The sequence below is a fragment of the Pituophis catenifer genome, unplaced genomic scaffold (assembly GCF_029215685.1).
Source record: "Pituophis catenifer annectens isolate HBS135680 unplaced genomic scaffold, rPitCat1.0.hap2 SCAF_3, whole genome shotgun sequence".
Classification (NCBI taxonomy): Eukaryota; Metazoa; Chordata; class Lepidosauria; order Squamata; family Colubridae; genus Pituophis; species Pituophis catenifer.
The window spans coordinates 185,765,487-185,779,472 of NW_027256883.1; the positions used below are offsets into that span (position 1 = coordinate 185,765,487).

At 37.8% G+C, this 13,986-nt stretch overlaps 1 protein-coding gene across 1 annotated transcript in view; it reads left to right on the plus strand.

The window, feature by feature from the left end:
* L3MBTL1 (L3MBTL histone methyl-lysine binding protein 1) overlaps positions 1 to 13,786 on the plus strand; it is a 28,588-nt gene extending 14,802 nt beyond the window's left edge. The window contains exons 11-21 of the mRNA XM_070939962.1: positions 1,045 to 1,196; positions 1,933 to 2,009; positions 2,777 to 2,862; positions 3,242 to 3,352; positions 6,294 to 6,408; positions 7,212 to 7,308; positions 7,699 to 7,896; positions 10,216 to 10,262; positions 11,226 to 11,383; positions 11,649 to 11,711; positions 13,652 to 13,786. Coding sequence (XP_070796063.1) covers positions 1,045 to 1,196; positions 1,933 to 2,009; positions 2,777 to 2,862; positions 3,242 to 3,352; positions 6,294 to 6,408; positions 7,212 to 7,308; positions 7,699 to 7,896; positions 10,216 to 10,262; positions 11,226 to 11,383; positions 11,649 to 11,711; positions 13,652 to 13,786 — 1,239 coding nt within the window. The remainder of the gene's footprint in view (positions 1 to 1,044; positions 1,197 to 1,932; positions 2,010 to 2,776; positions 2,863 to 3,241; positions 3,353 to 6,293; positions 6,409 to 7,211; positions 7,309 to 7,698; positions 7,897 to 10,215; positions 10,263 to 11,225; positions 11,384 to 11,648; positions 11,712 to 13,651) is intronic.
* Positions 13,787 to 13,986: the final 200 nt, after the last annotated feature.

Here is a 13,986-nt window from a genome sequence, read left to right on the forward strand (position 1 = left end):
TCTTGAAATAGCAGTAAGAGAGAGCCTGATTTATATTCCACAATAATACTTCACTTGATCTTTTGAATCAGGATTCAAAAAATAAGTAATTTGGACACACCTGCAATAATAATTAAAGTTCTCATCTAATTAACTAATTTCATTGGATTAATAGTAAGGATTGTAACTGATTAATTATTGGATCAAAACTATCAGGGCTGACATAATTTGCTTGCAAAAATTGACAGATCCACTAGATTGCAGCAGAGAGTTTTCTGCATCCCTTTCCTGCCGTCTAATAATTAGGCAGATTTTTGCAGCACAGAATTTGTAGGCTTAGTTTAATTTACACTTTTGTGATTAACAGTGACTTCTTTAACATTGATGAATCTGCTGCTGAGAACAAATTATTCTAAAAAGTAACAGATAATTCCATTTAGATTAACCTTTCATCATTTGAATGTACATTAAAATATTAAAATACCCATTAGATTTCTAATTTGCTACTTTAGAAAACATTACTAAGTTCCTTCTTTTCTGTGTCACAAGCAATTCTTTAACAGTTCTGGCCACAGTGTATCATAGAATTACCTCATAAAATGCCTTTGTATCTCCAAGTAGCATAAACTAGTGTTAAGAATCTATTATCCCTTAAATCGGGGGTGTCAAACTCACATCGTCACAGCATTGTCACGTGATGTATCGGGACTTTTTCTCCCTTCGCTAAACCGGGCGTGGCCAGTGCGTGACACATGCGATCCATGGGCCGGGAGTTTGACAGCCCTGCCTTAGATATTACTGAATTACAATTTCTACTATTCTTTACTGTTAACTATGCTGCTTAGGACTACATGGAGTTGTTCATACCTCCAGGTAGTTTGTTTGTTTATTAAATTTATATGCCATCCATTTCACTGTAGCTTTTATCTACTTCTGTTGATGCAGAATCATATAAATAGTTTGGCATAATTGTACTCTATATATATTTCCACACCTACATTATAGGATTGCAGAGGCTGCATCATGAATGACAAATGCCTGATGTTCTGTCTTCTCATTCCTCAGAATGATGCTCCCATAGGATTCCAAATAGGGATGAAACTTGAAGCAGTGGACCGTATGAATCCTTCTTTGATTTGCGTGGCCACAGTGACAGATGTGGTAGACAATCGCTTTTTGGTGCACTTTGACAACTGGGATGACACATATGACTACTGGTAGGTGAGAGATGAACACCAATAATATTACTCTATCTACTGTGGCCAACCATTGAAAGTCATGGGATGATGACATGAAAACTAATAATAAAATAATAATAAAAATAAAATTTTACTATTTTAATGGGTTGTTTTATTGGAGTTTTTTGGCCAATTTATTTAATTGTTTTAAATTGCTTTTAATTTTTATATTGTCATGGTTTTATTTTTGGCTGTACACCGCCCTGAGTCCTTCGGGAGAAGGGCGGTATAGAAATTCAATAAAATAAAATAAATAAATAATAAAATTGATTTTAATGTTTCTTGATGAAGAAAATAAACATTTATCTAGTATAGAATCTCAGGAAGTATGGAAGCGGAGGATTATACATTTCCCAGTGTGTCATAATCCTTGTTTCACTGAATTTTCACTCTGAGTAGGATATTTCACATGAAGAATGCTGAAATCTTGATAATCTTTTCTACCAGTCAAGGAGTAGGGCAAGTTACCATTGGCCCCAAAGAAGACTTTTTCCTATTGTTATCTGTTATGTGGAGGACAAGAATGGGCATTTTGCTAGGATTGTGTTGGAAACGTAAATCGTATCCTATGTGATCTTTATAACAAAACAAATCTACTCTTTCTTATTATTTTTAAATAGATAATACATTTTCACATATTTAAAACAATGCTCAATTCTCCTACTCCCTCCAGCAACTTTTAGACAGACTATATAACTACATATTTTTATTGCAGGTGTGATCCCAGTAGCCCCTACATTCATCCTGTTGGTTGGTGTCAGGAACATGGAAAACCTCTCACTCCTCCACAAGGTGAATAATGCCTAAGCGTTGTCTACTGCCAAAGGAAAAAGATACAGGAATGCACACAGGACATTTCCAATACAGGAAATACTATGAGCCATCTAGTTGGTTACTCCTTCCATCACAGATACTGCTTTGTGATCAAATAGGAATTCACATCCCTACTTACTCTTAAAATATAAGCCCTTTTAGATACAATAATAAACAAGTACCATAAAATCATGGGAAGGATTTCTGTTAAAATAGATGTCAGTGCATGAAGTGAAGTTTTGAAACTAAATGCTGAAATAAAAATGACATCATGAAAATGTAATATTTTACTTAACTTACATAACATAAAAAGTTTTCGTCCTGGTTTCTCCCACTTCTTTGCCCTAGGTTTGCCCACTTTTTGGAATATAGACCCCCAAATAGCATTCAACCTTCCTATACAAGAATGTTTTATAAATCACTCATGAACTTGTAGCTTAGCCTTCCCCAACCTGGAAACCTCTAGAGGTTTGCACAGTGACCATTTTTGAGACTTATGGAAGTTGAAGTCCTTGCATTTCGAGGGCATCTGTATTGGAGAAGACATTTATGGTGTAAGATATTGATTTTTTTTATATGCTAGGCATAATCAGTCCTTGTTTTAAATTGACCATTGATTTGTATCTAGCAATAACTAACACTGATGGTCAATTTGAGTTCCCGAGAGCCTATTGCTACTGTTGAATTATTCTAAATAGATCCACTCCAGCAAAACCTTTTCATCTCCCAGATATTTTCATTTCCAGACTATCCTGACCCTGAGAACTTCTGTTGGGAAAAATATTTGTCAGAAACAGGTGCTTCTGCAGCACCAACTTGGGCCTTTAAGGTGGTGAGTAGTTTGTATTTTTTCCAAATCTCTGCTATACAGACCTCAATATTTTCCAAAAGTTTAGATGGGAGGAGGGAAACCTTATGTAGGGTTAAGTCAATGTTCAGAAGACAGTGATTCTTCCTCTGATCTTCCTTTTCAGGGGAAGCTACTTTGGTAATGTGCAGTTTTAGAATCTAGGAATGGTGAAAGTTTTTGATGCTAGTATAAGAAACAAACCATGCATCATTTCTCTCTCATATAAAAAGACGAATCAGACCAGGGGAAAGTTAGTCGTGCAGGATGTGATTTCACCTCATAAGCACCATCTTCCTTACCTTGCTTTCCTTACCTTGCTTTCCTTACCTTTTTCCTTTCCTTTTTGTTTGCCTCACTCTAGAGGCAGCCCCATGGCTTTCTGATGAACATGAAATTGGAGGCAGTGGATCGAAGGACCCCCTCTCTAATCAGAGTTGGTAGTGTAGAGGATGTAGAAGACTACAGGATAAAGGTGGGGTTTTTTTCTGCTCTGTGCTTATGCCTTTCTTTTTCATGGTATTGCCCAGTAATTTATGTGCTTCCTTATGGTAAATGAAATGTATTGGGAAAAATCATCCAAAGTCTATTTGTGATAAAAAAAAAAAAATACAATGCAAGAGTATAAATGTTATTTTGTAACCCTGAATTGGTCTAATGAAGATACATCTTCTAATGGCTTTTGGGGTTTTGTATAAGCAAAGCTATAGTTTGACTGAATTGATGCACCATACTAAGCCATAATTTGTATGTATAATTTGCATACAGCAGATTTAAGTCAAAATTAAACAAGCCATATTATGGATGATTGCACGATGTACAAGCCCCTGTTTATCACTTAATTATGCCTTTCATCTATAACTTGGGAAAGCCTGGGCTTTGTTTTTGTATTCTACAATTATGCACTACAAAAAAAAAATCATATACTGGATTTAAATGCTGCATTCTTAAGATTATAGAAAGTATTTATAGCCCTATGGTTATAAAGAAAACCTATAATTTCTAATGCTTGCTGAAATCTGAGAACTTAATGTATACTTCAGTGTTGGTTCTTACAACAAGCAAAAGCAGAATAAAATTTTTAACAAGAACAATAAGCAGCTTTGTTTGCTCACTATAATTGTTATCTGTTTGTAAAATATAGCTTTCCTTAATGTCTAACTGTGATTGTTTCGGAGCAGAACATACAGAGCTTGTAATGGGGAGTGGCTGGTTCTTTAAATCAAAAGCCAATCTAATGTGCCCAGAGCATGTCCCCTGACCCCTGAGAGGCCAAGAAAGCAAAAGAAGGGAATTCGGTTAGGTTTTTGGCAGAAAGAGTTTGGGGTGGCTTTGGGGTGAAGGAGTTGGCTGGAATGCTGGATGAGGTGGTTACCTCAGGCAAGGCTGAAAGTTGGTTTAGATAAAATTGCATTAGGGTATTGTTGTTGTTGTTGTTATTACTACTACTATTATTTAAACTGGGTGTTGTGAGTGTGGAAACCTATTTTATAACTTGACATAAGCTGGTTTTTGTTTAAATCCTGGAACTGACCAGTTGCCTCTTGACACCTGCCTGAGTTTGGCTGAGCTACAGACCTCAAAGTTTTTGCTTTGTATTCCTGTCTACTTCTGTATTTAGCTAGATTTGGAGGAGGTGAGGAATTCTTTCCCAGTCTTCCTTGGATCCCCAGAACAGCAGTTCCCAACTGGGACTGGTACCTTCAGTCCCCAACTGGGACTGGGACTTTCTGGTACCAGGAGCTGGTTTCATGGAAGACAATTTTTCCACAGACCGAGATGGTGGTATGGTTTCATGCACAACCTAGCTGTGCATGTGCAGATGAAGCCGCACTCAATCACCCGCCATCCATGGCTTGTTAGGAACCACCACAGCCTGGTTCCTAACAAGCCACAGACTGGTACGGGGCTGCAGCCCCTGTCCCAGGAGGGCTGATATGGAAGGGAGAAACTGGTTTATAGTGAAGGAGTGGTGGCAGCAAGGAGACACAATTGGTCAGTGTCTATGGAGATTCTCAGTCATCCAGATCGTGGTTGCCCCAAGGTACTTTTTCCAAAAGGCAACTGGATTTTTTTTCTTTTTTTTCTTTGAAAAAAGAACTGAAGAAGCTTCTTGGATGAGAAGTGAAACATTTTCAAAGAAAAAAACCAAGAAAATCCAGTTGTCTTTTGGAAAAAGAAGCTTGGGGTAAAGTCACTTTAGAAGATTGGCTGGTTCAATTTTGAGGGCACTTCCCCCCTTATTTCAGGGTCAATATTGCCAAATATCATACTATAACATCCACTTAATTTGTTATAGCAACAGATATCAACACACCAATTCTAAAGTTCTACTGTGCTAGTGGTTGTCATTTCTCAGGTACTTTCAAAAATGGGAAAATAGTATCAGGTAATAATGTTGTCAGCATCTAATAGTGAATCCAATATTTACCGAAGATAATGCAGAAAGATTTGGCAATAGCCAAGCAACTGTAGTAATGCCTATTCCTGTGCACAGTGCATTGGTATGCTGTCATGGATAGCTGATATGCTTCAGTCAACACTGATTAAGAATTGTGCATTTTATACTCAGTAAAGTTTTCTATTCTTAGTGGGATGCCACTGTTTTCCCACAAAGAGTGTACATAATACTATCCCCCAGTACTTTTTATTTAGATATCAGAAGAAAAAGGGAAGAGATGAGGTCAAATGAACAAGCCAAAAGGTAAAATATAGTGGCATAATTATAACAATTGCACCATCATTCACTTGTGGATGAATAGGAAGTGCAATAACATGGGAAAGAGCAGGATTCAGTTTCCATTCCCAGACAATAGAAGTGTGGCCTCTTCTAGTGTGGCCTAAATCAAGGAGGAGGAGTTAATTAGAAGTTTACAATTTTTTTTCTGAGACTCCCCATTGATTCCACACTGCCGTGGACCAAACAGACTCCAGAATGAACAGAATTCCAACTATGCTTTTGCCTGCATACTGGTGATTTGAAGTGAGATGTGGGGATTTGGTAGCTTTCATCCTCTGGTTGTTGTTTTTTTTTTAGAGTGTTGCATGCATCTAAAAGATTCATACTTCCACCTGTGAGATATGGTGTCTTAGAAGTATGTGATATATATATGGTAAAGTGAAAAGTGGATCTCCATCTTTCCACCATGAATTGACTACGTCTGTTCTGTATGTTTGGAGGCACATCTCTCAAAGCTGGGATGACCTAATGGCCTCCAACTGTTGACTATGTGCCTTCAGATATGAAGTTCCTCAAATCATTGATCAACTTGAAGTGAAAATATGGAGAACCATCTCCTGTGCCATGTGAAACTGCTTTTATGCATTTAGAGAGAATGCACCTTTGTCTCTGCTGGTTGGATGCTCCAAGGATGATTTTTAAAATCTAACTACATTCTGTTGATGTTTGCCTATAGATTCATTTTGATGGCTGGAGCCATATCTATGATTTCTGGATTGACTCAGATCACCCAGACATTCATCCTGTAGGATGGTGCTCAAAAACTGGACATCCATTACAACCTCCTCTTAGTAAGAACAGTAACTACATGTTGCACAAATACTTGCCACATTCTCATGATTATCTAGTGACAGTAGAAATAGACAGCACAGACTCCGTGAAATAATAGACAGGGTGGCATATTTTAGCTTATAATTATAACAGGTGATGAAAAAGTAACGCAAACACCTTCTATTGTGTTAATTCTTTTGCCCTGGAACTACAGTGCTTATATGTGAGGGATTTTTTTAGTTTTCCCAAAAGACATAAAAACATGACCCCTAAAAATCTTGCCCATTATGAAAGACTCAAGTAGTCTTTATTTAAAGGTTTAGGATGGTTCTACGTGGATGCTATTTTAGATAATTCTGCTGCTTTTTAATGCTAAATTATTGTACCAATGTTGGATTAGGTTGCTGTTTTAACTCATTGTTTTAACTAAATATGTTTATTTTAATAGTGTACTTTAATATGTTTATATAAGCCACATTGTAAGAATGGCTTTCAAACATTAAACCAAATATATAATACATAAATACTTCCTGCTTTTGAGAAATACTTACTTAACAGTTTTGAATGTTGATGTAGTTGGGTATTTCTGAAATTCAACTGTAAAATATTTTTAATATGCAACATAGAAATAGAGAGGCAAATTTTACTAATTAGAATTCAAATTTTGAACTATATTTGTTTGGGGAGGGGAGGAGAAAAACGTATAGTATATACAAGTTTTGTTTAAAGAATGAAAATTAATTGTAACTTCATGCAGATGGAAATTGCCTATGTCTTAAATTAAAGTGCCTGAGATTCAAATTATTTCTTCCCTTTTGAGCAGGGCCAAAGGAACCTGTCTCCTCTACCAATGGAAGCTGTCCAACCTTGGCCTGTAAAACCCTCCCAGCTACCAAGAGTTCCAAATATAGCTTTCATAGGTGAGCACTCATGATAACTTACAATATCCTGCTGATTATGCTGCTATAGGCAGCATGGACTTAAAGCCCCACTAAGAATTGTTGAGGAACAACTGCTACTTCAGTGTCTGTGCAACTTGCTTGGAATAAATCAATTTAACATACTATGTGAATCCTGTATCCTCATCAAGATCATTGTAGCTACTGGTTTATTGTGGCAATCTATGTTTTTATTGTTGGTTGCAATAGATTGAAAAAGGAGCTGGAACTTTTAAAATTGAGCAGGTTCAGTTCACAGCTGCTAAATTTCATTGGCTTGGAAGATAAATATTGAGCAAAATAGTATTATTATTATTATTTAGCACCTGCTAACACACAAAACCAAATGCTTTTTTAATCTCTATTTTCCAGAAAGTGTCCAACACCTGGTTGTGATGGCTCGGGCCATGTGACTGGGAGATTTACAGCTCATTACTGCATCTCAGGGTGTCCCCTGGCAGAGAAAAACCAGGGAAGGGTAAAGGCTGAACTTTCAGACACTGAAAACTCTGTTCGAAAAAGGAACTTAATTGCTTATTCCCAGAAGAAGAAGTCTCGCCATCATGGAAGGTAAAGGAACAGCCAGTGTTAATCCATTGGGATGATCACACTGAGGGGTGCCATTATAATTTACAAGCAGCCATTTTCAAATATTTGCTTTATGCCAATTCCTCATAGTTTATGCACGATTTGTTGCTAAACTTGTGCTTCTCTAGGCATTATATCTATTTTTATATATATTATTCTCTTGGATCCTGAATCATCTTCTAAACTAATCTATTCTCTGTTTTTATAATCTGTTCTTATTAATATTATGCAGAATAACTTGCTTCTGAGTGCAGAGATTTGTGAGTTGGATCCTAATCAACTGTGGCATTAGAAATTAAAATAGAACATCTCATGACATAATTTTGAAGTCATATAATACATTGTCATCTTAAAGCTAAGCATATCTTAGTCCAGGAGAGGCTAGATAGAAAACAGCAGATGATGCCTTTATGTGCTTCCTTGAGCTGTGGGGGAAAAGATTTTTAAAATGAAGATTAACAGGCATGTGACTTTCTCTTAAAGCTGTGTACAAGGAAATGCGTAGAACAAAGGGATTGATTTAGCTCCATAAAACTTATTGTGGCATGTTTGGAAAGAACCACACTGGATATGATGAAAGAATATATACCCCATCCACCACATATTTGACATAGCAAATGGAAATATAGTAGTGGTTAAGGGGTTGAATTACATAGAAATCTAGGTTGAAGTTCTCATTTGATCACAGAGTTTGCTCTCAGTGTGGGCCATTAAATATGGGCCATCAAATCATTGTTGACTGTTAGCAATCACACAAATACATTTTCCCACGTCCCTAACCTATCTTTCAGGCTTTCCAATGGTGCGCCCATTTCTACTGCAACTGAATCTATCCGTCTTGCTGCTAGTCATCCTTGTCTTCTCTTTTCTTCTACCTTTCTCAGTATAGAGCTAGTTTTTTGTATAATGTGTCCAAAGTTTTGATTAATTTGAACTGGATCATTTGTACCTCAAGTGAGAACTCTGAGCTGATTTGTTTGATAATCCATTTGGGGTTTTTTTTCCTTGGCTGTCCATAAACAAACACTTCCCTTATTCACTGAAGGAAGAGGAAGTACCACACAATCAGATTTGCAAGGTTCTGTAATTGTAGGTACTCTTGATTAAAACAATTTTAGTCTTCCTCCAGAATTAGTTTCTTGATTTGATCTACCTAGTAGGGCTTAAACAGTCCAACCCATCTCATACTCATCATTTTCTCTTCAGAGAAAATGAGGGGAGAAATCCCATCTGTGTATACATCTTAAACTCTCAAAAGAAAAAGTTAAAAAGTCACTCAAATCAAGCTCAACTCATAGTAGTTGCACTAATTTTCTTGTCAGTAACATGACATTGATTTACCTTTGTATTTTCTTTTTTTGACATCGCAGTCTAGCCTATTCCTTAGTTATCTCCCACTAAACTATTATCCAGATCAAGCATTGTTTTCAAGTTTAACCATGGTCAGCTAATACTTCCACTATCCATGATAGACAGGATATAAATGCAATAAATACAATTAAATAAAAAAATAAAAATATCAGCTAGATACTCCATGCAAATTTCTGGACATCGATATTTGATTTGTGGTCTTTAAAACAAAAAAAACAAACAAACCCATATTCTTGTGGATTCATTGAGAAACATGTTTTGATAAGATATATATTCTTGAAATACATGCATCTTTTCTTTACTTGTTCTTAGGAGTACAATTCTGAGTATAAGTAGTTCTTGATTAGTGACCACTCATTCAGCGACTGTTTAAAGTTATAATGGCACTGAAAAACAATCTTGAAGTTGCAGCCATTGTGGTCATGTGATTCAATTTGACATTTATCACAATTGCAGCATCTCATAGTCATGTAATTGCCAGTTTCTAACAAGTAAAGTCAATGGGGAAGCCATCAATCAGTGATTTGGTTCACAACTGCAATCAGAATTGACATTATAAATCCATATAATATGACATTTTACTTTAATACTATATTACTTAGCAATGGATTTTTCTATTCCAATTGCAGTCAATAAGTGAAGGCTACCTGTATAGCACTTTTCCAAGCTGCTTTTATTCCACTGATTTCACATGATTCTGCCCCCACATATATGATTTAAGCCCGTTTTCAGTGGCAGAAGCACCGCGGGCTGGTCCTTCGCTTCTTCCAGGGTGGTCCCGCAGTCCAGATCTAAGTACCCTGTGGGATAGATCCTGTCTCCGGGCCTTGCTTTTGACACCCCTGATTTAAGGTTTAGTTAGTAGGATTTACTATAGCACATTTTCCAATCAATACTCTATAATATATAAAGCATTTTTTGTTTCTCTAGAGGGCGACCTCCTAAATATCGGAAAATCCAGCAGGAAGATTTCCAAAGTAAGTCTATATTAGTTTGTTTTTTCTATAAGTGGCAAGCGAAAAAGGGCTTATCCTATAAGAACAGCTTAGTTGCCTGATCGCCAGAGGCTTCTAAAAGCATTTTCTTCTGCATCATCTTTGGCTGAAGAGGTGGTAGGAAAAAAAAATGCCTTTAAAAGCCTCTGGCGATCCCAACTGAGTTGCCTGATCGTCAGAAGCTTTTAAAAGCATTTTTTTCTGCAACCTCTTAAGGTTGTAGAAAAAATGCTTTTACAAGTAAAAAAAAAAAAAAAAAAAAAGAGTTAGCCACGCCCACCCAGTCACATTACCCCCACCAAGCCATGCCCACAAAATAAGCCACGCCCACAAAATAAGCCACGCCCACAGAACCGGTAGTAAAAAAAATTTAGAACCTACCCCTGACTGTGTGTATGTCACTATATTCTGGATCAGGTGGATTTTCTGGTTAGTCTTCAAGGTTAGTGTCATATACAGCATCTTAAAGGAATCCAGTAGAAAGTAAGTAAGGCATGAGTGACTGTGAGCAAGGTTTCCCAATTCAGGAATTGGTGCAGTTGGTAAATCTGTACAGATATTCCCCACCCATGACAACCATTAGCTTATTGAGCAGGAGGCGAATGTCCAGGAGGACCCTAAAATTGTTCATCAGCTCGGTTTGGGGATTATCTCATCAAAAGTCAGACATAACACATCACCAAGAGATATAGGAGAACCAAGAATTCTGGGTGGTGTAATTTCAACATTTTGGATAGGGGAAAGTTATCATAGAGTTCGGAGAAGAAGCCAATTTCTCCATACTTCAGCATGATGATGGTACCTATGAGCTGAATTCAGTTCCCAATTATTGCATCCACACATTTTTCTTGAGAGTGTTACAGAGGAAGTTTGCTTCTGCCTTTTTTGAGTTTTTTTTTATCTATTTCCCAATCTAATTTGACATGTGATAAATCTTGTTATCAGCCATTTCATCAGAAAGTATGCACCAGTCTCTGTTTATGTCAGCCTTGTCAGCACATCCTGACCGTTCCTTATCCCTCTGCTGGGATCAGCATTGTAAGCTTCTGCCTGGAGTAGCTGGGATCACAGCATCCACAGTGGCCAAATGGACAATTGATGAGGTAAAAGTGTCCAAAATATTGTTTAAGCAACCTAAACCTTATTTTAATGTAATAATTTTGTATTCAACATTGTTCAGTATCTTCCAGATGCCATTAGGGATGGGATAGTATATTACCAATTCTTGGTTAATAGATCAGATTCAGGTGCTTCTGATGGTGAAATAGGTCATATTAAAGAAAGGTTTAGGGATTGTTGGTATAGAGAAAACTGCTATTTCCTTTTTCTCTCTTCTTTAATTATTGCCTTTATGTCTTTTCTCCAAAGGTTTTCAGCTTTGTACAGACGTTAACAGGTTGTGAGGATCAAGCAAAACTCTTCAGAGATGAGGTAGAGTAGTGGACTATTTTGTGTGTGTGTGTGTATCCTCAAATCAGTTTTTGCCTGGACTAGTTCCTGAAGTTTTCTTGGCAAGATTTCATAAGTAGTTTGCCATAGCTACCTTCCTAGGACTGGGAGAGAGTGACTGGGCCAAGGTCATCCAGATGACTTCATGTCTAATAAGGAACTGTTTCTAGCCTAATGCCTTGGCACTACACCAAGTGCTCTACAGTCTCATAAAATAAAAACTTTGTCAGGGTTCCAAATAACACCCCTAACGAAAGAAGACTCCTAGGCTAGAAGTTCCTCAAAGTTCCATTTTATTAGAGATGTCATATTGGCACATCTGGGAAAACCTGAATCTGAAAGCTTCCAGGTTTTCCCCACCCAAAAGAAAGTCCAAGTCCCTTCCCCTGCACCCGCATGTCCATCACATGGTCCAATCAATCCACCATCTCAACTGGAGATGCCTCTCAGTCATGCCACTCCAGGTGCAGGGCAGAATGTCCTTGACTCTCAGAGAAAAGAATGTTATTATGGCTAGATATATCCCCAACTCCATAAAATCCCCCCTCCCAGTTTCTCACAGCACTAAATGTGGCAGCTCTGAAGATCCAAAGAAAAAGATGGCTTCCAGGGCTAACAAACTCCTTGGCATGTGGAGTAAGAAGACTGGAGGGCACTTAGCAGGATGTCTTGCAGTCTTTTCTGTTGACTTCCCCATTGACTTTCCTTGAGGAAAGCCAGCAGGGAATGTCACAAATATTAGTAACATGACTGTAGGATGCTACAACCGTGGTTGCCAATACAAGCTGGTTGCTAAGCACCTGAATTTTGATCATGTGACTGCAGGGGTACTGCAGTGACCAGAACATTGAGGATCAGCTGTAAGTATCACTCATTCATCACTATTGCAACTTTAAACAGTCGCTGAACAAGTGGTTGATAAGTGAGGACTATCTATATTAATAATTTTTCCTAAAAGATAAGCAACCTGCCATCGCCTGTTTACTCCATAAGTTAGTCTGTGCCCAAGAGTAAAATTTTGCTGTGTTCAAACAGACAACAGAAGTATTCACTTACCGTACTTTTTAGAGTATAAGACACACTCCCCCCCCACAAAAGAGGGTAGAAATATTAGTGCATTTTATACACCGAATACAGCCATTTTTGGCCTCCTGAAACCCTGCCCCGCACGTCCCATTTTTGTGAAAAACAGGCCCATTTTTCACAAAAATAGGATGCGCAGAGGGTTTGGGGGGCCTGTGCTCCTGGGAGCTGGGGAGGGCAAAAACGCAACATGGGGGGGGGGGGGTTGAAAGGCAAAAAATGGGTCTGTTTTTTGTGAAAACGGGCCTGTTTTTCACAAAAATGGGGGTGTTTTTGCCCTCCCCAGCCCCAGGAGCATTCTGCAGATCTCCCAAATCCTCTGTGTGCCCCATTTTTGTGAAAGATGGGCCCGTTTTTGGCCTCCCAAACCCCCCCACGCACTTTTTTTCGCAAAAACGGGACACACAGAAGGTTTGGGAGGCCTGCAGAGTGCTCCTGGGGCCAGGGAGGGCAAAACCCTTTTTATTTTTGTTTACCTCTTCAAAATCTTGGTGCGTCTTATACTCCGGTGCGTCTTATAGTGTGAAAAATACAGTAATTAATGAAATGTTATGTATTCTCAGATTGAGTTTGGTTATTTTTAACTTTTTATGAAGTGATCTTGAATAAACATAAAATTTTCACTATTGAATCCTTTTTGAAGCATACATTAAAGAAGTCTTACTGTTAGCGTTCAATCTGTACAGTAAATCTGAATGCAGTAAAGTTTTTGGACTTCTCTACCTTTCTGAATTGTCTTAATTTGCATCTTCTGCTAACAGTATAATGAGATTAAATCATTGGATGTTTTAATCTGTTGCTGTATATGCATTCTACTTAAACAGACATCTCTTCCACAGATGATTGATGGTGAGGCCTTCCTTTTGCTGACTCAGGCTGACATTGTGAAGATCATGAGCGTAAAGCTTGGCCCAGCACTTAAAATCTACAATGCCATTCTTATGTTCAAAAATGCTGATGACACCTTAAAATGAACTAGCCAGGACAGCTTTTGACTTTCCACCACACAGAAACTGCCAGACTCTTTTGTCTGCCTATCTTGGATGAATTGAGACATTTTTAACTGCTGCAGTTGTAAAATCCAGCCAACTTGCTCTCTCTGAGTCTTCATTTTTGTTTACATGCAAAACTCCTTCCTTTCTCCCTCCCTTCTTCTCTCAGCCTTTTTGAATCC